Genomic DNA, 21,637 nt, shown 5'->3' with positions numbered 1-21,637 from the left:
GTTGATAAAGATTAGCAAAAAAGACTGTATACAATGAACTGCTATATATAAATAGCTATATTGTATGCTAAAAAAAAGGAAATGATAATATTTTATATTTTATACTAATACAATTGCTCAGAGAAAGTACTATTATATACATTTGATTACCTCTGGTTGGTTACCTCTGCCAGGAGGCTGACACTTGGCCACAAGTGGATCTTCCAACAAGGCAATAACCCCAAACACTAATCAAAATGGGTTTGAATTGAAGAGGGCAGTCCATAAGCACAGACGAAGGATATCAAGGATCTGGAAATATTCTGTATGGAAGAATGGTCTAATATCCCTCCCAATGTCTTATCCAATCTCGTAAAACATTTTAGGAAAAGGTTCATCATCGTTACCTTGCAAGGGAAAGGTGCTAGAGTATTGAAAACGGGGATCACAATCATTTTTACCCCCCCCCCCCCTTGATATGTTTGTATTATTTGTTAAACAAAATCTCTTTCTCTAAGCAATTGTATTTGTATAAAATAATATAATTTAAACAAAAAAATGCATAGAATATTGCTCAGTATTTGTATTATTTATTTTCTTTTTGGCTCATCTTAATCAAGGATGAAAATAATGATGGTCCTGCCTGTATATAGAACCAATCATGGTAAACTCTCATATAGAGTATCTCTGGAAATTGTGAATATGCCTCACAAAATGATATGAGTACGTCTTACAGCTTGCATCTATAAACTAATACCTTTGAATCAAAAATGGGACAAGGAAAGACTAATTGGGAGAATATTTGCTGAATTTTCTGTGACTTTTGTTTGTTTTGGAAATTAAAATAAGCACTACTGGTTGAGGCAGAGTCTCTGATTTAACGCCTGGCCTGCTCTCCACTATAGCTGCTTCAGCCCTCCACTTTCAATAGAAACCATCCAGTCATCAGTATTAACTTCAACCTGCCAGCTTTAGACATTTCTGTTTTTTCAGCAGATTCCCAAACGACAAAACTAGTTCGCGCTGATTGGCTAGCTCTCCGCGGTCCCTTTGTCTGCCCTCTCCGTTTGTTCTATCCCCGGTTTCCCTATTCACCGACTCAAACGTTAGCGCTATTAGCCTGCTGGAAATCTGCCTGTCTTGGCATTATAGGGGCCTTGTTGTATTTTGTCAGGCAACCCGACTTCAATACAGAGTCACTTAGTCTTCATAAAAGGGGTCAATAAAGGTAAGCTCGTCAGCGAGTGGTTGAATTTATGCAATAATGACATCTTGGAAATAATTATTTTGTGTGTTTGTGTGTGACAGTCAAGCTCTGATTCTTTCCAGTATAAATGTAGATTTATATTCTAAATATTCAAATGAATGACTATACTACATAAATTCATGAGAATATAGATGTACATGTTGATATCACCAACTTGCATTGATAATATCGGCACATGCTATATTGGAAAAAGAGCAATACCATTATTTGTGTTTGGGAATACTCTGGTTATTGAACCACTGTGAGAAATATTGACCAAATATTTAGCCTGTAGAATCAGTTATAAACCTTTGTAAAATCAGCCATTTTGTTGGTGTAAATAGGGTATGGATGGAATATTAGGGTAATATGGATTTAATCCATATGGGTGACACCAAAATAAACTAGGTTGCCCTCTTCTGGCAAGTGTAATACCGATAGCTGATTGATAGGAGTATCTATGGCAAATTAGTGTCTGTTCTCACAGTAAGAGGAAAAGTGGAGCTGAAATTGAGAGGGATGACAGATTTAATGTTAATGTATTTTACAAATTCTGCTATTAGAACAACAATACATAGAGCCACAAAAAAATCTGCATTAAAATGTGGATATACTATATTTGCAACGTTTAGACATAACCTGCCATGTAAATCTATTGAATTTGAAATACATGGGGAAATTTAAATGAGAACAACTAGGGTTTGGTAGACAATATTGTTTTCAGGTGGAACAAGTAGACAATCCATGTATCAAATATCAAAGTTATCCTGGGCAGATGCCCTGAGTGAAGCTCGATGATATAAAAGGTGCCTGTGAGGGCCCATCCTTTCCCACTGATCTCCCAGAGAACAAAGTGGACCTCAGAGTAGACCCATGCCTGTGACCCCTCGATTCAATCCAGTGGAAATGATGTGTTCATTACAATGCAATTACAGACACTTTGGCCCTCTCTCCCTGAAGTGTGTGTGTATGTTGAGAGGGGGCCGCAGCTGACCCCCGTATGCTAAGTGACCTCATTCTCATGTGTGTGTGTGTGTTTCTGTCAGTCTGCAGGTGCAGGATGTACAGCTTCATGGGCGGAGGGCTGTTCTGTGCAGGCGTGGGGAACATCCTCCTGATTGTTTCCACGGCAACCGATTATTGGATTCAGTACCGGCACTCCAACAACTACATGCATCAGGGCCTGTGGCGGTACTGCATGCCGGGGAAATGCTTCACACACAATGAAAGTATTGGTGAGGACTACGGCCAGTGCACACAATGATGTCATAACACTGTGATAGCTCATAACTGTTCATAACAAGCCATAACAAATGAGAGGTGCTATTTCAATTTTTTGTGCCATGTCATTGGTACGGCTTGTCACTTAAGAATCCCGATATGTTGTGATTGAAGCTATGTCAATCACACCACATCTGTTTATAAAAAGACAAAGTCCAGGAAGCAAAGTGTAACCCGAAAACCCCCAGAAAGGATTGATTTGAACTTCCATTGACTAAAACTATTCTTATATCATGCTTTGTATCTAAACTGCATTTACGCCTTATCCATCAGTGAACAATTGCATTTGAATTGGTGATTTTGACACAAAAGTGTCATTATCCTAGTCACAGCATAAGCATCAAGGCATGCTTTCCATAATAAGATTATCATTTGCCAAGCACAATCCAAATGTTTTACCAATATGGGTAGTTTGTCAGGTCAGAACAGGCCAGGGTCAGCCACTCTTGTACCCTGACGACCCCTGTTAACCTTTGACCCCTGCAGCCCACATGGATGCCACCCGAGCACTCATGATCCTCTCCCTCTTGGCGTGTTTCATGGGCATCATCATCGGCATCATGGCCTTCATCCACTACTCGTCCTTCGACAGGTTTGACAAAACCTTTGCTGCAGGCATATTGTTCTTCATCTCATGTAAGTTTGGTTAATTTACTTATTTTCACTTATTTTACACATTTTACTGCTTGATTTTTCTTTCCATGTCACTGTTGTAACTGTGTGAGAAGTGATGTAATGTTGTTGTCCTTATTTGATGATCTATGCACTTTATTGGATGATGAACACAACTTTTAGGTGGGTGTATGATATTTATGCCTCTGTAACTTTCTCACTCATAATTATTCACGATTCATTCAGGATTATCAATAATTATGGTAGCAGCCACATTCATGTAGAAGTGTTCCAAAATATCTGATATTGTTATTTACAATAAAAGTGACTCCAAAATGACAATATATTATTTACCATTAATTTCTATTGGCACAAAATAATCTGAAACACAACTAAAACCAACTGCAAATGCATCCAACAAGTTTGTAGTCACAAGTTTGATGTAGTCATTGCGCATTAGGAATATGGGACCAAATACTAAACTTTTGACTACTTTAATACACATACAGAGTGCCTTCAGAAAGTATTCAAACCTCTTAACTTTTATTGTGTTACAGTCTGAATTAAAAATGGATTCACTTCATTTTATTTATCACCCATCTACACACAATACCCCATAATGACAAAGTGAAAACAGGTTTTTAGAAATTGTTGCAAATGTATTGAAAATGAAATGCACACGTCTAATTCACATAAGTATTCATACCCCTGGGCCAACACTTTGTAGAAGCACCTTTGGCAATGTTGCACTTTCCACACCTGGATTGGGCAACATTTGTCATTATTCTTTTCAAAATTCTTCAAGCTCTGTCAAATTGGTTGTTGAACATTGATAGACAACCATTTTCAGGTCTAGCAATATTTTCAAGTACATTTAAGTCAAAACTGTAACTTGGCCACTCAGGAACATTCACTGTCTTCTTGGTAAGAAACTTCAGTGTAGATTTGACCTTGTGTTTTAGGTTATTGTCCTGCTGAAAGGTGAATTTATCTCCCAGTGTCTGGTGGAAAGCAGACTGAACCAGGTTTTCCCCTAGGATTTTTGCCTATGCTTAGCTGCATTCCATTCCATCTTTTTTTGTCCTGAAAAACACCTCAGTCCTTAATGATTACAAGTATACTTATAACATGATTCAGCCACTACTATGTTTGAAAATATGGAGAGTGATACTCCGTAATGTGTTGTACTGGATTTTGCCCAAACATAACACTTTGTATTCACTTTGAATTGCGTTGCCACATTTTTTGCAGTATTACTTTAGTGCCTTGTTGCAAACAGGAGGCATGTTTTGAAATATGTTTTATTCTGTACAAGCTTCCTTATTCTCACTCTATCAAATAGGTTAGTATAGTGGAGTAACTACAATGTTGTTGATCCATTCTCCATTTTCTCCTATCACAGCCATTAAAGTCTGTAACTGTTTTAAAGTCACCATTGGCCTCATTGTGAAATCCCTGAGCGGTTTCCTTCCTCTCCGGCAATTGAGTTAGGAAGGACGCCTGCATCTTTGTAGTGACTGGGTGTATTGATACACCATCCAAAGTGTAATTAATAACTTAACCATGCTCAATGGGATATTCATTTTATTTTATTTTTTTACCCATCGACCATTCTTTTTTTTAGGTGCCTTGGTCTTTGTGGTTGAATCTGTGTTTGAAATTCACTGCCCGACTGAGGGAAATTACAGATAATTGTATGTGTGGGGTACAGAGATGAGGTAGTGATACACTATTGTTGCACACAGAGTGAGTCCATGCAACTTATGTGACTTGTTAAAACTTCTTATGGTATAGGGGACGCTTGCGTCCCACTTTGGCAAAAGCCAGGGAAAATGCAGCGCTGCAATTTTTTTTTTAAATGATATAAAAATCTAACTTTCATTAAATCACACATATAAGATACTCAATTAAAGCTACACTCGTTGTGAATCCAGACGACATGTCAGATTTTTAAAAGGCTTTTCGGCGAAAGCATAAGAAGCTATTATCTGATGATAGCACAACAGTAAACAAAGAGGGTAGCATATTTCAACCCTGCAGGCGCTACACAAAACGCAGAAATAAAATATAAAACATGCCTTACGAGCTTCTTTTGTTGGCACTCCAATATGTCCCATAAACATCACAATTGGTCCTTTTGTTCAATTAATTCCGTCCATATATATCCAAAATGTCAATTTATTTGGCGCGTTTGATCCAGGAAAAAAACTGCTTCCAAAATGCCCAACGTCACTACAAAATATTTCAAAAGTTGCCTATGAACTTTGCCAAAATATTTCAAACTACTCTTGTAATGCAACTTTAGGTATTTTTAAACGTTAATAATCGATCAAATTGAAGACAGGTCTATCTGTGTTCAATACAGGAACACAACAAACCAAGCTACTTTTCAAGTCTTGCGCAACTCTCAACAGTGTTACGCAGTTCCTAGATGGCCGTACTTCTTCATTGCACAAAGGAATAACCTCAACCACATTCCAAAGACTGGTGACATCCAGTGGAAGCGGTAGGAACTGAAAACAAGTTCCTAAGAAATATTGTTTGCCCATGAGAACTCACTGAACAGACAGAGACCTAAAAAAATATCTGAAAGGTTGGTCCTCGGGGTTTTGCCTGCTACATAAGTTCTGTTATACTCACAGACATGATTCAAACAGTTTTAGAAGCTTCAGAGTGTTTTCTAACCAAATCTACTAATAATATGCATATCTTATATTCTTGGCATGAGTAGCAGGAAGTTGAAATTGGGCACGCTATTTATCCAAAAGTGAAAATGCTGCCCCCTATGCCTTAAGCAAATTTTGGTAACACTTTATTTCGCTCCTAGCGTCACAACACGTTATGCCACGGTTATAACCATGTCATAATATGTCATAACAGCTGACAAAACTTAACATATCCTGTCACAATATTGTAATAACACTGTCATGACACATATATTTAGACCTGTTGTGACATATATTGCATTATTTTATGGCTGGTTATGACACCTACATAAGAGTGTCAAAACCCACAAAACCTACCACACAAGGAAAACCTTTCCATTACACCATAGCCTACTTGTAAACAGTATGATTGTTATATAACATTTTCTGAAATTTACCATATTACATTATCATTGTAATTGTGCATACATTGATGTTAGACATGCACCTATCCCAATGCTCTGTTTCTGATGACTGGGATGAATGCAGGAGCAGATTTTAGGAGCAGGAAAATACACCCTCTTTGTGACTGATGCCTGACATAAGGGCATGTATATGATAGACCTATCTGGTTTATAGGATTATGATGGTCATAATGCTTCTTGACAGTGCTATAAAGTGTATTTTCTTAGTCCAAGTAAAGTGACACAAGATGGTCATAATCAGGGTTGGGTAGGTTACTTTCTAAATGTAATTGATTACAGTTACTAGTTACCTGTCCAAAATTGTAATCAGTAATGTAACTTTTGGATTACCCAAACTCAGTAACGTAATCTGATTACATTCAGTTACAGATTACTTTCCCCTAAAGAGCCATTAGAAGAAGGCAAAAATGTATGTTACCAATTGAACGACATCTATTGCAGGATAAATCAATGTTTAAGTTTACATAGCTGGCCATATATGGATGTTCAATTCTACTTTATGGTTTGGTTATGTAGGCTTCTTCTAACTCTTCTCTTTTTACTACATATAATAGTGAAATTATATATTTACATTCAAAACCAAAGTCTATCAGAATTTCAGTCATTCTGATAAACAACCCCTTGACCTTCAAGAATAGGACTTGGAAATATGGAAGTATAGATTAGCAAAATTGTTTTACCTGAGCATAACCCCAAAACTAAGGACTTATTAGCCAGCCCTACTCTGTTGTTTATGATTTTGATGTCATGGAGAACTGATTGGGCTCATTGATTTGAAAAATAAATGCTGCGCTCATGGAATGGCCTGCTTTGAGCACTACTGAAACATGTTATTTACATGTGAAAAATGAATGCCATATGCTGCATTTGCTATAGGCCTATTGTTTACCTTTATGTTGGTGACACTTTGATATCTTGATAATATGCAGCTGTTTAAAGGGTAAATCCACAGATGAAACAATGGCGAAATGGCTGCCGCTGACTCTGTTCAGATTAATCGACCTTCCATGACATCAAAATGATTGTTTTAACCATGTTATGACTATACCATGTTTGTTTACATTTACAATGTTTACAAACATTGGTGAAAAACAAGCTTATATTTTGGGTTGTCATGGAATGTGACCGTTGAACTAAGCTCATGAGGCATTTATAAGTTATATTCTTCAAGAATCAATGGATATACACCACCGTTCAAAAGGGGTCACTTAGAAATGTCCTTGTTTTTTAAAGAAAAGCCCATTTTTTGTCCATTAAAATAACATCAAACTGATCAGAAATACAGTGTAGACATTGTGAATGACTATTGTAGCTGGAAACAACTGATTTGCTTATGGAATATCTACATAGGCGGCAGGGTAGCCTAGTGGTTAGAGCGTTGGACTAGTAACCTGAAGGTTGCAATATCAAAACCCCGAGCTGACAAGGTACAAAAATCTGTCGTTCTGCCCCTGAACAGGCAGTTAACCCACTGTTCCTAGGCAGTCATTGAAAATAAGAATCTGTTCTTAACTGACATGCCTAGTAGAATAAAGGTTAAAAGAAAATAGGCGTGCAGAGGCCCATTATTCCAATGGCACCATTATTCCAATGGCACGTTGTGTTAGCTAATCCAAATTTATAATTTTAAAAGGCGAATTGCAGCTGAAAACTGTTGTTCTAATTAACAAAGCAATTAAACCGGCCTTCTTTAGACTAGTTGAATATCTGGAGCATCAGCATTTGTGGGTTCGATTACAGGCTCAAAATGACCAGAAACAAAGAACTTTCTTCGGAAACTCGTTAAGTCTATTGTTTTGAGAAATTAAGGCTATTCCATGCGAGAAATTGCCAAGAAATTGGAAATCTCGTACAACGCTGTGTACTACTGTCTCTAACCAGCAAGCTGTCTCTAACCAGAATAGAAAGAGGAGTAGGAGGCCCCGGTGCACAACTAAGCATGAGGACAAGTACATTAGAGTGTCTAGTTTGAGAAACAGACGCCTTACAAGTCCTCAACTGTCAGCTTAATTAAATAGTACCCGTAAAACACCAGTCTCAACGTCAACAGTGAAGAGGCGACTTCGGGATGCTGGCCTTCTAGGCAGAGTTCCTCTGTCCAGTGTCTGTGTTCTTTTGACAATCTTAATCTTTTATTTTTATTGGCCAGTCTGAGATATGGATTTTTCTTTGCAACTCTGCCAAGAAAGCCATCATCCGGGAGTCGCCTCTTCACTGTTGACATTGAGACTGGTGTACACAGCATTGTATGGGATCTTCAGTTTCTTGGCAATTTCTCGCATGGAATAGCCTTCATTTCTCAGAACAAGAATAGACTGATGAGTTTCAGAAGAAAGTGATTTCTTTCTGGCCATTTTGAGCCTCTAATCAAACCAGTGAATTCTGATGCTCCAGATACTCAACTAGTCTAAAGAAGATCCGTTTTATTGCTTCGTTAATCAGCACAACAGTTTTCAGCTGTGCTAACATAATTGCAAAATGGTTTTCCAATGATCAATTAGCCTTTTAAAATTATAAACTTGGATTAGCTAACACAACATGCCATTGGAACACAGGAGTGATGGTTGCTGATAATGGGCCTCTATATGCCTATGTAGATATTCCATTAAAAATCAGCCATTTCCAGCTACAATAGTCATTTACAACATTAACAATGTGCTTTTCTTTCAAAAACAAGGACATTTCCAAGTGGCCCCAAACTTTGAACGGTAGTGTACAGTATATATAATTAAGTCCAAAAATGGATGTAGCAACTACAGATTTCCCCTTTCAGTCTATCAAAACTGTGTGAGTTTGAGCATGTGTCCATTAGGCCTATGGATTTTTTTTATCAACATGAATTAGATTAAGCAACAAAAGCCACACTTTTATTCAATAGGCTGGGATTCGCACTATGCAGCTGTTGAAAGAGTGCATTTTTCACTAGCTGTCCACTGGTTTCAAAAACAATGATTGTTAGGCAGTTTAAACTTCTTGTATTATTGGGTTCAAATGCAAATTTAGATTTGTGAACAGCCATCCACAACAATCACAAGCCGTAAGGCACAAATAGCTAAATGAGAGAGCAGCAGTGTGATTCACATCAATGCGCTGTGTAGATATCAATAATAAGTGATATCCGTATCGCCATAGACTTAACCATTGCTGTCATCCTTACCTCCAAGTGTTTATTCAAGTTGGATAATCTTTGGATGCCGACAGCAGTCGCACCATTGGAAGGCATAGCTTGGACTGTAGCCTACAAAAGCCTATTGGTCTCTGACTTATGGTCAGACTCGCTCACATTGAACAAATTTAAACGTGCACATTTTTTAAATGCTGATTTGAATCACATTGAGAAAACAGAAAAGTGTCAAAGATTTTTTTTTATGCAAACACCCTTTTGGGATTCAAAAGTAATCCTCAAAGTAATCAACTCGTTTTTCAAAAGTATCTAATCTGATTACAATATTTTTGCGGGTAAAGTAACAGATTACAGTTAGAGTTTACATATAATCTGTTACTTCCCAACTCTGGTCATAATGCTTCATGACAGTGTCATAAAGTGTATTTTCTTAGTCCAAGTAAAGTGACACAGGATGGTCATAATGCTTTATGGTGACAGTGTCATACAATTTCAAAAAAATAGGATGACAAAAAAACAACAGCAACACCCAGGTAGCGACACGCATCTCTGTGTGCCTGGCAGACATCTCAGCTTGGATGTCAGCTCACCACATTAAGCTCAACCTCGACAAAACGGAGCTGCTCTTCCTCCTGGGGAAGGCTTGCTCCAAGTCTCCATCACAGTTGATAACTCCACAGTGTCCACCTCAGAGTGGAAAGAACCTTGGTGTGACCCTGGACAACACCCTGTCATTCTCTGCAAACATCAAAGCAGTGTCTCGCTTCTGCGGGTTCATGCTCTACAACATCCATAGAGTACGACCTTTCCTCAGACAGGAAGCGGCGCCGGTCCTAATCCAGGCACTTGTCATCTCCCATCTATACTACTGCAACTCTCTGTTAGCTGGGCTCCCCGCTTGTGCCATCAAACCCCTGCAACTTATCCAGAATGCCTCAGTCCGCCTGGAGTTCAACCTGCCTAAGTTCTCCCATGTCACCTGCTCCTCCACTGGCTTCCATCATCTTCAAGACCCTGGTTCTTGCCTACGGAGCAGCAAAGGGAACTGCCCCACCTTACCTTAAGGCTATGCTCAAACCCTACATCCCAACCCGAGCACGTTTTGCCACCTCTGGTCTCTTTGCCCTCCCACCCCTACGGGAGGGCAACTCAAGTTCAGCCCAGTCAAAGCTCTTCTGTGTCCTGGCACCCCAATGGTGGAACAACCTTCCCCTTAAAGTCAGGACAGCTGAGTCCCTGCCCATCTTCCAAAACTTCTGGAACCCTACCTCTTAAATAACGCTCACAGCACCCCTGTTAGATACACATTTCATTAAAAAGTAACCTTCTTAAATACATATCATTAGCGTGCTTCATATGTACTCATGTAAATACACTTAATACAAGCCATCTTTTGTCAAAAAATAAAACCATTTAAGAGCCAAAATGTTTTAACGAAAACACATTTAACCCGAGATGTCATCTTGTCTCATGGACTTACATACAAAGCTAGCTAGCTCATATGAAGTGGAAAATCTCACTCCATTTTCACTGTCAAAACACATAAATTATCCATCAAAATGACAAGAAAACTCATGATTTTGTAATAAACATGTTATCGCTATAAATGTTTATAAATGTTATAAAACAGAAGACAAGATTAATGAGACATGGACAATTAAACATTTTCCACTGGGCTTCCATCCTGTTTCTCTTCTTCCAATGAATGAGGGGCGTGCCTGCTGCTAACAGTTAGAATGTCTCCCCCTAGTGGTAGCACTAATTATACATGTATATTAAAGCAACACCATGGAGGACTACAATAAAATTGTTGTGAACAAACTAACTTTGATTCCAAAATATGGACCTTTATAGAATCTATCACAGAAAATGTGTTGTTGCTGTAAGGCTAATAATATAAGCCAGACAGGCTTATACAGCACTTACATGACCATATGTCAGTCATAAGTCCCAAAGAGGGTGTTTTGTCCTGCTCCTGCATTCACCCCAGTCATCAGTGACAGAGCATTGGGCTAGGCAAATGTTGGACATCAATGTGTCTACAATTACAATGGTAAAAAATTGCCAATTTTAGGAAATGTTATATAACATATTATTTACAAGTAGATTGGAATGGTTTGCCTTTTGTGGTAGGTTTTCTCATAACCAGCCATAAAATATTGCAATATTTGTCACAAAAAGTCTGTGTCATGACAGTGTTATGACAATGTTATGACAGGTTATATCAGCTGTTATGACATATTATGACATGGTTGTGACCATGTCATGGTGTGTTATGATGCTAGGTGTCATATAAAGTGTTCCCCAAATGTTTACTCCTGAATTTATTTAGGCTTGCCATAACAAATGGGTTGAATACTTACTGACTCAAGCCATTTCAGCTTAACATCTTTTATTAATTTGTAGAATTATTCTTTTTAACACAGTTCCACTTTAACATTATGGGGTATTGTGTGTAGGCAAGTGAACAAATAAAACTCAATGTTATATATTTTAAATTCAGGCTGTAACTTGACAAAATGTGGAAAAGGTCAAGGGGTTTGAATACTTTCTGAAGGCACTGTAAGTAAATTTGTCAAAATAGTTTTGGTTCCATTAAATGGAAGGACTATGTATAAAAAGTGCTGTAATTTTCTAAACGGTTCACATTTTATGGATGAACATACCCTCAAATTAAAGCTGACAGTATGTATCATTTCAAATCAAGTATAGAAGTACAAACAATAAAAAAATGTGTCACTGCCCATGCTAACATGCTAAAATGCTAACATGCTAACTTTAAGTGTTACATTTTTAAATCAGTTTTTGATAAAGTAGTATCTCTAATCAAGTGAATGATTTATCTTTAGGCTCCCCCGTGATATATATACAGTGCCTTGCGAAAGTATTCGGCCCCCTTGAACTTTGCGACCTTTTGCCACATTTCAGGCTTCAAACATAAAGATATAAAACTGTCTTTTTTTGTGAAGAATCAACAACAAGTGAGACACAATCATGAAGTGGAACGACATTTATTGGATATTTCAAACTTTTTTAACAAATCAAAAACTGAAAAATTGGGCGTGCAAAATTATTCAGCCCCCTTAAGTTAATACTTTGTAGTGCCACCTTTTGCTGCGATTACAGCTGTAAGTTGCTTGGGGTATGTCTCTATCAGTTTTTCACATCGAGAGACTGACATTTTTTCCCATTCCTCCTTGCAAAACAGCTCGAGCTGGATGGAGAGCATTTGTGAACAGCAGTTTTCAGTTCTTTCCACAGATTCTCGATTGGATTCAGGTCTGGACTTTGACCTGGCCATTCAAACACCTGGATATGTTTATTTTTGAACCATTCCATTGTAGATTTTGCTTTATGTTTTGGATCATTGTCTTGTTGGAAGACAAATCTCCGTCCCAGTCTCAGGTCTTTTGCAGACTCCATCAGGTTTTCTTCCAGAATGGTCCTGTATTTGGCTCCATCCATCTTCCCATCAATTTTAACCATCTTCCCTGTCCCTGCTGAAGAAAAGCAGGCCCAAACCATGATGCTGCCACCACCATGTTTGACAGTGGGGGTGGTGTGTTTAGGGTGATGAGCTGTGTTGCTTTTACGCCAAACATAACGTTTTGCATTGTTGCCAAAAAGTTCAATTTTGGTTTCATCTGACCAGAGCACCTTCTTCCACATGTTTGGTGTGTCTCCCAGGTGGCTTGTGGCAAACTTTAAACGACACTTTTTATGGATATCTTTAAGAAATGGCTTTCTTCTTGCCACTCTTCCATAAAGGCCAGATTTGTGCAATATACGACTGATTGTTGTCCTATGGACAGAGTCTCCCACCTCAGCTGTAGATCTCTGCAGTTCATCCAGAGTGATCATGGGCCTCTTGGCTGCATCTCTGATCAGTCTTCTCCTTGTATGAGCTGAAAGTTTAGAGGGACGGCCAGGTATTGGTAGATTTGCAGTGGTCTGATACTCCTTCCATTTCAATATTATCGCTTGCACAGTGCTCCTTGGGATGTTTAAAGCTTGGGAAATCTTTTTGTATCCAAATCCGGCTTTAAACTTCTTCATAACAGTATCTCGTACCTGCCTGGTGTGTTCCTTGTTCTTCATGATGCTCTCTGCGCTTTTAACGGACCTCTGAGACTATCACAGTGCAGGTGCATTTATACGGAGACTTGATTACACACAGGTGGATTGTATTTATCATCATTAGTCATTTAGGTCAACATTGGATCATTCAGAGATCCTCACTGAACTTCTGGAGAGAGTTTGCTGCACTGAAAGTAAAGGGGCTGAATAATTTTGCACGCCCAATTTTTCAGTTTTTGATTTGTTAAAAAAGTTTGAAATATCCAATAAATGTCGTTCTACTTCATGATTGTGTCCCACTTGTTGTTGATTCTTCACAAAAAAATACAGTTTTATATCTTTATGTTTGAAGCCTGAAATGTGGCAAAAGGTCGCAAAGTTCAAGGGGGCCGAATACTTTCGCAAGGCACTGTGTATATATACACAAATGTTTACAGATTTAACTTCATTAGATTAAATATAACTAAATGTCTAAATAACAAATATAAGATCAATGTACCTCATCCTCGTTTTGTTGGAGTGACTTCCCAAGTTGAAATGAGACAGATGAAATGTTTAGTTGAGCAAAAGTAGAGGCAGCTGGGGGGGATATGAGGTGACATAAAGTGGTTTCTGTGAGAATTACATGCAGGTGAGTTTAACACAGGGCCTCCCCCAATGCAAACTGTTCACTAAATGATTGTGCATAATAATTTCCATGTTAAAACCTAACGCATGAAACTCTTAAGAATCAAAGAATGCAAAAACATGGATGCCTGTGGATGCCATCATTAAATTATGTAATGTTACATTAAGTAGTTTGATCTCCTCTCTCTCTCCAGGCTTTTTCGTGTTGCTAGCAATGGCAGTATACACTGGTGTGACGATTAATTACTATGGTAAACGCTATGGCAACTGGAGGTTCTCCTGGTCCTACATCATCGGCTGGGTGTCAGTGGTGCTAACCTTCTTTTCAGGTAAAACCAAGACATCACTGGTCACACTCCCCACATAACATTCAGTTGTGAACAAATGTTTTATTTAAGAAAATGTATTATAGTCCATGGTCAATCCAGGGCCCATATTCACAAAGTGTCTCAGAGCAAATGACTGCTGATCTAGGATCAGGTTTGCCTTTTAATCATAATGAATAAAAGGGGGGGCCGATCATAAATCAGCATTCCTACTCTGAGATGCTTTGTGAATACGGACCCAAGAGTATTATAAAGGAATAATATATTTTTGTTAGATTTATTTAACCTTTATTCAGCCAGGTAATTCATTGAGAACAAATGTGTGCTACATCGATTCCAGACTGAATATGTACAGCTCCTATTTACTTCAACATGCTTCAATCTCCTTACAGACTATCTGCTTTTTTGGCATATAGAATCTTTAATGGCAGCTGAATTGTGTTTTATATCATTTTGGTCTAGGTCCTTCAATGTATGTGTGTGTGCGCGCAAAAGTACAACATGATGTCTTTGTCTTTTTTTTATAAAGGTATATTCTATATGTGTGCCTATCGGATGCACGAATGCCCCAGAAACTCAAACTCTCACTAGAAGACTTCAGAAATGATCATCAATTTCTTATGATTTTGAGAGCCACTAACTTGTGGCTGTTCCCCGTATTTGAGAGTCAAGATGGATCAACCCACTATTTACTTTTGGAACATGGATTATAGAATTGAAATGATATGAATAAAGGACGTTGGGGGTAAACGTGTCACCTTTTCAATGATTAAATGCTTGTTCTTTTATATTTGTATGGCCCATTTTTACACGTCAGACATATTGCCCATTTTGACTCTACAGGTCTGATATGATATATACAGACAAACTATCCCAGATCTGGTCAAGTTAAGTGATCCAAGTACCTAAAAGAAATTGTGACAGATGCACTGTCTCCAGGTATGACAATCCATATTGTGGAATAGCTATAACAACCTAGTTAGCACTTTAGCAGAGTTTGGGAGGCATCAAGAAATTATATAACATTACTGTCCAGGGTCAGCCTACATTAGAAAAACATAGTATTTTTCATGTGTACATCTTCAAATTATTTTAGTATAGTATGTAGGGGATACACAACAAGTTGCTATGTTGAACTATGTATAAAAAAAACATGTATGTGTTTGGATCATACACCAATGTTGTGTTCTTGTGGCAGGCATTCTTGTACAACATTATGAATTATATTTTGTCCAGGCTAACAGGATTGGTTAAGTGGAAGACCCAGATGTCATATAGGCTTACAAGGAAGCCAAATATATTGCATGCAAGATGATGCACTGGTGCCAGGTATACATATTCGCAAAACACATACTGTAGGCTGCGATTACACAGGCAGGCAAATTCTGATTATTTTCCCACTAATTGCTCTATTGACCAAACAGATCAGCTCTTTTGCCAATAATTAAGGCAAAATATCAGAATTGGGCTGCCTGTGAAAACACAGCCATATTGTGTGTGAAATTTGTGTGAAGATGTCACTTCGATTGGTTAAACATTGACCGGAGTTAATTGATGGATGTCAGAAATGTTTAGGCCAGCGTTTCTCAAACTCAAACCTGGGAACCCCAAGGAGTGCACATTTAGTTTTTCGCCCTAGCACTACACAGCTGATTCAAATATTCAAGCTTGAGGATGAGTTGAATATTTAAATCAGCTGTGTAGTGCTACGGCAAAAAACATGATGTGCACCCTTTGGGGTCCCCAGACCGAGTTTGGGAAATGCTGGTTTAGGCCTATAGGACCATGTTTTGAGATAAATGTGTTGGAAAAATTGACACATATTAAATTAATATGACATAACAATGTCCTCTGGTGTTTCACAATCAATCATCTTATTGATGCCAAAAAGTCACTGAAACGTAATGATCTAATATAACCTATCCATGCGCCCGAGCCACTGGTGCGTGATGTTAACCCTGACATGAAACAAAGATGAATTGCAACAACAACAAAAACTACTTATTTCCACTAGATTGAATTTGATTTCTCTTGTTACCAGATCAATAAATATTGTAACTGCTAAGAATGACCCGTCGTCTTTGAAGCTAACCGACGTATTACCAAAATGCAATGCTGCAAGCCTCTTATCGAACGAAAATAATACGCCACTTACTTTAGAGTGACGCAATGGCTCCCAGGCACCACATTTTACTTGATGAAGTTGGCTGTTAAAGCAGCTTAACCCCACCTTAAGAACGGAACGGATCCTATTGACTATCCGTGCAAAGAGGATGTAATTGTCATTTGTTCAATTACTTTCTAATTTTCATCTAAAAGCAACTAGTTACCCTGATGTCCCTTTAAGGATAGAGGAGATGCACGTGCATCCGAGGCCTTCGCATATTAGTCCACAATTTATCTGGAAAGACTTTGACATTTAAAATAATAGGCCTAAAATGCTTTGCAAGTTTTTTTCAGACAGATCATTTGTCCTATAGGCCAATTATCTTCAACAGATGTTTATCCAAATAGCCTTCTACAGATAGGCCATATGTAAAATATATATATATATATATATAATAAAATAGGCATCGTGAGCATTACCAAAGTGAGCTAAGTAAGCTCTTCAAGTCATGTTATATTTACATCACTTAATGTCTCTGTTCACTCTTCCATTTCACTCGTTCAACTGTCTAATTGTGTGGTAGCCATAAAAGTGTACTCTATGATGTATGGACTCAGGGAAAGAAACACAAACTAAAACAGTGTCTAAATCTGTCACATTTCCACAATCTTTAAACTCACATTTTGAGTAATTTGCTAGGTCTACACGTATTTTCCTTATATAAGCTCATGCATATGGAGGACGTGTTTTAGATTTGGCGCAGTAATGCACTTTCGTGAGTAATTGAATTCAGTAATTCATTTGTTATGCCTACCTGATCAAATGGAAATCCTGTCCTCGCGCCCAAGGATTACTACTTCCGCTCTAACATCTCCCCTAATTGCCTAATAGCATTGCAGCGAGAATACTGCCTGCATTAAGACACTTTCACATTAGCTAGCGTGATTGGAAATGTGATGACAACACGATATCAACAAATTAAGGCTTCCGTCGCTTAAATGGCGCAGGAGCACCACTTGTACTCTCCCAGATTTTAATACCAACAATTACAGCCAATTTATGGCGGAATTAGCAAATACACCTGTCATCCCCCAGCATCAGTGATCCGGGGGATGACTATGAAAAGATAGTAGGAGACAGACACCCTACTAGGTATTAGGGAAACAACAGGTAGGAACTGTTGCACAAAAATAAAATGCTATTCAGATCAGTAAATGTTAGTTTTCTGTTGTATATTTGGGGATGCCAACTGCAATCCCACCTATTGAGGTCATTTAAACATGATAAGATATGCTATATGTAGAAAGTGAAACGTTATACAAATCACCTCCAGTTGTTAATCATTCGTGTTGCCTAATTGTGTAGCATATGCCTTGTTATAAACGTTGATGTTGTTTATTTAAAAAAAACACTGGTAATATGACAATATAAATAATAGTCTAACGGCCTAAAACAGTAGGATATATGTCTATAGTTTATATTCACTGGAAAGGGGACGAATGAAAGCAATTTTGACTGAGGTGCAGGAGGGAAAGACTGCAGGGCTCCGGTGGGAAGACTGTTTCAGCACCATGGCGAGCGACCCTCCCTCTCCGTCGTCACAATCATTAATCCATACACAACTAATTCCATTCTCCGCCCCACCGGCGTGCTATTGGCTGATTACATATCAGTTTTATAATTTGCCACAGTCGCTCCACTTGGATAAATAGTAATCTACCTCCCTCTGAATAAATAGTAGGCTAATCTACCTGGCACCACTCACTGGCTGCCACACAGACGACCATTCTAGCGTTTGAGACTGAGGAGACGGAGGCAAGAAGTTTAGTGCTTCTCTTCCTTGGTTTGTTAGGGTGCACAGAAAATCAACACCACACGGACTCAATTGTGAAGGTGTTTTCAGAGATATAAGATGAATCTGAACTACACGTCCCCGGTGCCTCAGATGCCAGCCCAGAGGTCAACGTCGTTCTTCATCGAAGATATTTTATTACACAAACCAAAGCCCCTGAGAGAGGTATTCCACTTGCCGTTCTCAAGCTCTCTGGCTTCCCGGATGCCTCTCCTAGAATATGGATACCCACTGATGCCCACTCCGATACTAGCGCCTCACCCGCACCATCATCTACACAAGCCGGACCATCACCAGTATTTCTTCACGTCTGGTAAGTAGGAAGGCACTGGATTGGTTCATGCATTCAATGAAGTGAAGGCAGTTACAGAGTGCAAGAACAGCTAAGACAACGTCGACATTTCATTAGGCCTATAATGATTTAATTCCAAAAGGATGTTATTTCATAATGTTGGTGCATGTATAATTTCCATTTTAGTAGTCTACCAATCCTAACAGCCTGACAAAACGATGGAGTGGTCTTGGGCGTTTTGCAACAGGTACATTGGCCAATTTATGCGTAAAAGTTAGTGCAAAACGTTTTCGAATAAATCCAACTCAATCAGAAAAAAAATCATACTCCATTATATAATGTTGTGCTAAATATAACGAGGCCTAAAGTAATATTCTACAGTGTGAAGAAATTGCATGGAGTACATTGAATTTAACTTAACAATTAAACTCTTAATATAATTGCAAAAGTTGTGTTGCAATTTCAATGTTGAATGCCTTATATATTTCACAGGGATGCAAATGCCGGGGTTATTTCAGCATCATCCGGAGTTACCGGGCAAGCATTGCAGACGAAGGAAGGCGAGAACGGTCTTCTCGGATTCGCAACTATCTGGTCTGGAAAAGAGATTTGAGATACAACGGTACCTATCCACACCAGAACGAGTGGAGTTGGCAACAGCCTTAAGTCTCTCGGAAACCCAGGTAAGAAACCTAAACTACATCACACTAATCGTACCTTTCGGGATGGTCGCATTGTGCTGCAAAGCAAGTTTATGAAATATTCCACCTTTGTCACACAGGTGAAAACATGGTTTCAAAACAGAAGGATGAAGCATAAAAAGCAACTGAGGAAAACACAAGACGACCAGAAAAATCCGAATGACATAGATAGATCCATGGAGAACTCAAGTGAGAGTGAACTCAACGAAAAAAACACAGATGATGTTACCAGTGGAATCGACCCAGACTCATACATGTTAGAGGAAAATGAGGACGATGTTGATATCGAGGATGATATTTGCTCGCCAGAACGTTCACTATAGTGCAAGTGGCAAGTTGTTTTAAAAACAAATAGCCATAACCCAGTGTAAATGTCAATATTGAATCGTGTATTTTAGGCTACATATGAAATATATTGCTTTTTTAAACAAATCAATGACAATAATGGAAAGTATTATTTATTCGTATATGCGTAATATGTCACTCACTACACATTCCCTTTAGGCTGTCTATATTTATATTTTCCGTGGCTGTGTAAAATGAGTCATGTCAAACAATTGTACATAGGCCTACAAAATATAATCTGAAGCCATGTTCATTATTAGGATATTATTATCATTATTATTAATATCATTTTCGAATCAAACAAAAAACAGTCATTTTCATCTTAAGATAGTTTTTTGGTGAATGTTTGAAGCCACCAGTTATGCAGACGACTTACGTTTACCCATGCAGGACCAGTTGATTATTTTGGGAGACAATCTGTGAGAAAATACATTTGTATGTTCCTACTTTGATAAACAAAAACAACTTAGCTCTTAATTTCAGCATGTCACATTTTTACCCTTTTTTTTTGCACTTTCGTTCTGGTAATCGAAGTATGTTGCAGCATATGCCCTTTGAAGTGTTATTGCTTTACTATTAAAACGTGCATGATAAACATAACTAATTGTTTAGCCTGTACCATTTATCATGTACATTTGCCGGTTTATTATTAGGCTAAGGGATTGCAGTTGCATTTTCCTATAAACTTGGATGAACGGACCAATGTTTCAATTTAATGCCATTAATACTTTAGTATTAGTTAGCTAATAGTCAATAAGTCAATCTTTATAGGACACTAGAGATTTAACTATTTGAATAGAATATTTGTGTATTTCATTGAAATAGTTTCTTGGAATACTTATCCATAACTCATTATATTTCGGAAGTATGCCTAACCCTACTTTTGAAAAGCAATTATAGCCAATGATTATTTCCTGGCAGTCCGATTCTACGACCTCTTTGTACTTTAATAATATTTCGAATAATGATCATTAATTAATAATACCTACGAATTATGGTTATAAGAATATTTTTAAGTAGCCTATTATTTTGCATAGGCCTTTCGACATTCACATAGCCAACCTTAGGCTTACAGGAAATTCCCCGGCCGTATTCTGAGAGGTCAGTTGTAATAGCGTTTTACTAAAATAACCCACCTGCTTGAAGAATCAGGGCCTCGTTTCCCAGTTTCGGTGTAATTTAAGAATTGTGATGATCGTAGGCTACCCAATGCATCGTTATTTACGAGCCAAACAGTTTTTCCCAAACATGCACGTAGAGAAGCCGTTCGCTAAGTGCGTCATTAGACCATGTGTCGATATTGATAGGCTCGAAAGAAAAGTAGCGCTGCTCTCAGATCAGCTTTCTTCATTCAAATCTACCTTAACATTATAATTATTCAAATTTACCAACGAAGGATCAGCTCCTAGAGAAATATTACCACCTGTTGCTGCAAATATTGAGGCGGCTAATTATGCTTACCCAAAACTAATGCACTAACTAACAGATTGGCATATCACTGCGCACATCTTGTCACACATCATGAACCGTATTGAAGCTACAATTACAGACAGTAGCCTATTGACAAAATGTAACTCAATATGATTGAAATAGGCACATGTAGCCTATTTATCGTTTAACGAAGTCATGTCGGTTTTTATTTGAAGCATCGTTTAATCTTTCACTTTTTTGTAACAAGTGCAAACACTGTGAGCTTTGTAATTGTAGTCAACTTCGTTCTGAGGTTATTTCGGTCAGTCAGACAGATATAATAATCTTGATTCAATGTTTAGCGGAGATCTTCTGTGGATAAAGTGATGCAGAAGGGCCAAACAGCATCTAACGATGCACTTTGGCTGCTCTACGAATAGTCTGGATCACTCAGAGATGTGTGAAGGTTTTTAATTAAGAATCACGTTACTAACAAAGGCTATGTTAAACAGCCCGGCTACTAAAGAT

The 21,637-nt window shown here is 38.2% G+C and overlaps 2 protein-coding genes across 2 annotated transcripts; both read left to right on the top strand.

Annotated features, from left to right (window-relative positions):
- The first annotated feature begins 1,056 nt into the window (after nt 1-1,056).
- Nucleotides 1,057-16,247, top strand: LOC115104648 (lens fiber membrane intrinsic protein-like). The gene is made up of 5 exons (XM_029625999.2): nt 1,057-1,207; nt 2,272-2,460; nt 2,993-3,142; nt 14,271-14,405; nt 14,932-16,247. The coding sequence occupies exons 2-5, from the start codon at nt 2,286-2,288 to the stop codon at nt 14,991-14,993; spliced, it is 522 nt and encodes a 173-aa protein (XP_029481859.1). The 5' UTR covers nt 1,057-1,207; nt 2,272-2,285; the 3' UTR covers nt 14,994-16,247.
- A 2,174-nt stretch (nt 16,248-18,421) lies between these two features.
- Nucleotides 18,422-19,677, top strand: bsx (brain-specific homeobox). Its single transcript, XM_029625998.2, has 3 exons — nt 18,422-18,674; nt 19,146-19,336; nt 19,435-19,677. The coding sequence occupies exons 1-3, from the start codon at nt 18,422-18,424 to the stop codon at nt 19,675-19,677; spliced, it is 687 nt and encodes a 228-aa protein (XP_029481858.1).
- Nucleotides 19,678-21,637: the final 1,960 nt, after the last annotated feature.

This window comes from Oncorhynchus nerka, linkage group LG22 (assembly GCF_034236695.1).
Source record: "Oncorhynchus nerka isolate Pitt River linkage group LG22, Oner_Uvic_2.0, whole genome shotgun sequence".
Taxonomy (NCBI): domain Eukaryota; kingdom Metazoa; phylum Chordata; class Actinopteri; order Salmoniformes; family Salmonidae; genus Oncorhynchus; species Oncorhynchus nerka.
The sequence above is the reverse complement of the archived record's forward strand: the minus strand, read 5'-3'. Positions and strand labels throughout refer to the sequence as shown.

What these genes read in the sequence shown, in the direction of transcription:
- LOC115104648 (XM_029625999.2), top strand. Translation starts at nt 2,286, where the DNA reads ATGTACAGCTTCATGGGCGGAGGGCTGTTCTGTGCAGGCGTGGGGAAC. An exon ending in CACACACAATGAAAGTATTG is followed by an intron (nt 2,461 to 2,992) that starts GTGAGGACTACG and finishes TGACCCCTGCAG; the next exon opens with CCCACATGGATGCCACCCGA. An exon ending in CATATTGTTCTTCATCTCAT is followed by an intron (nt 3,143 to 14,270) that starts GTAAGTTTGGTT and finishes CTCTCTCTCCAG; the next exon opens with GCTTTTTCGTGTTGCTAGCA.
- bsx (XM_029625998.2), top strand. Translation starts at nt 18,422, where the DNA reads ATGAATCTGAACTACACGTCCCCGGTGCCTCAGATGCCAGCCCAGAGG. An exon ending in CCAGTATTTCTTCACGTCTG is followed by an intron (nt 18,675 to 19,145) that starts GTAAGTAGGAAG and finishes TATATTTCACAG; the next exon opens with GGATGCAAATGCCGGGGTTA. An exon ending in TAAGTCTCTCGGAAACCCAG is followed by an intron (nt 19,337 to 19,434) that starts GTAAGAAACCTA and finishes TTTGTCACACAG; the next exon opens with GTGAAAACATGGTTTCAAAA.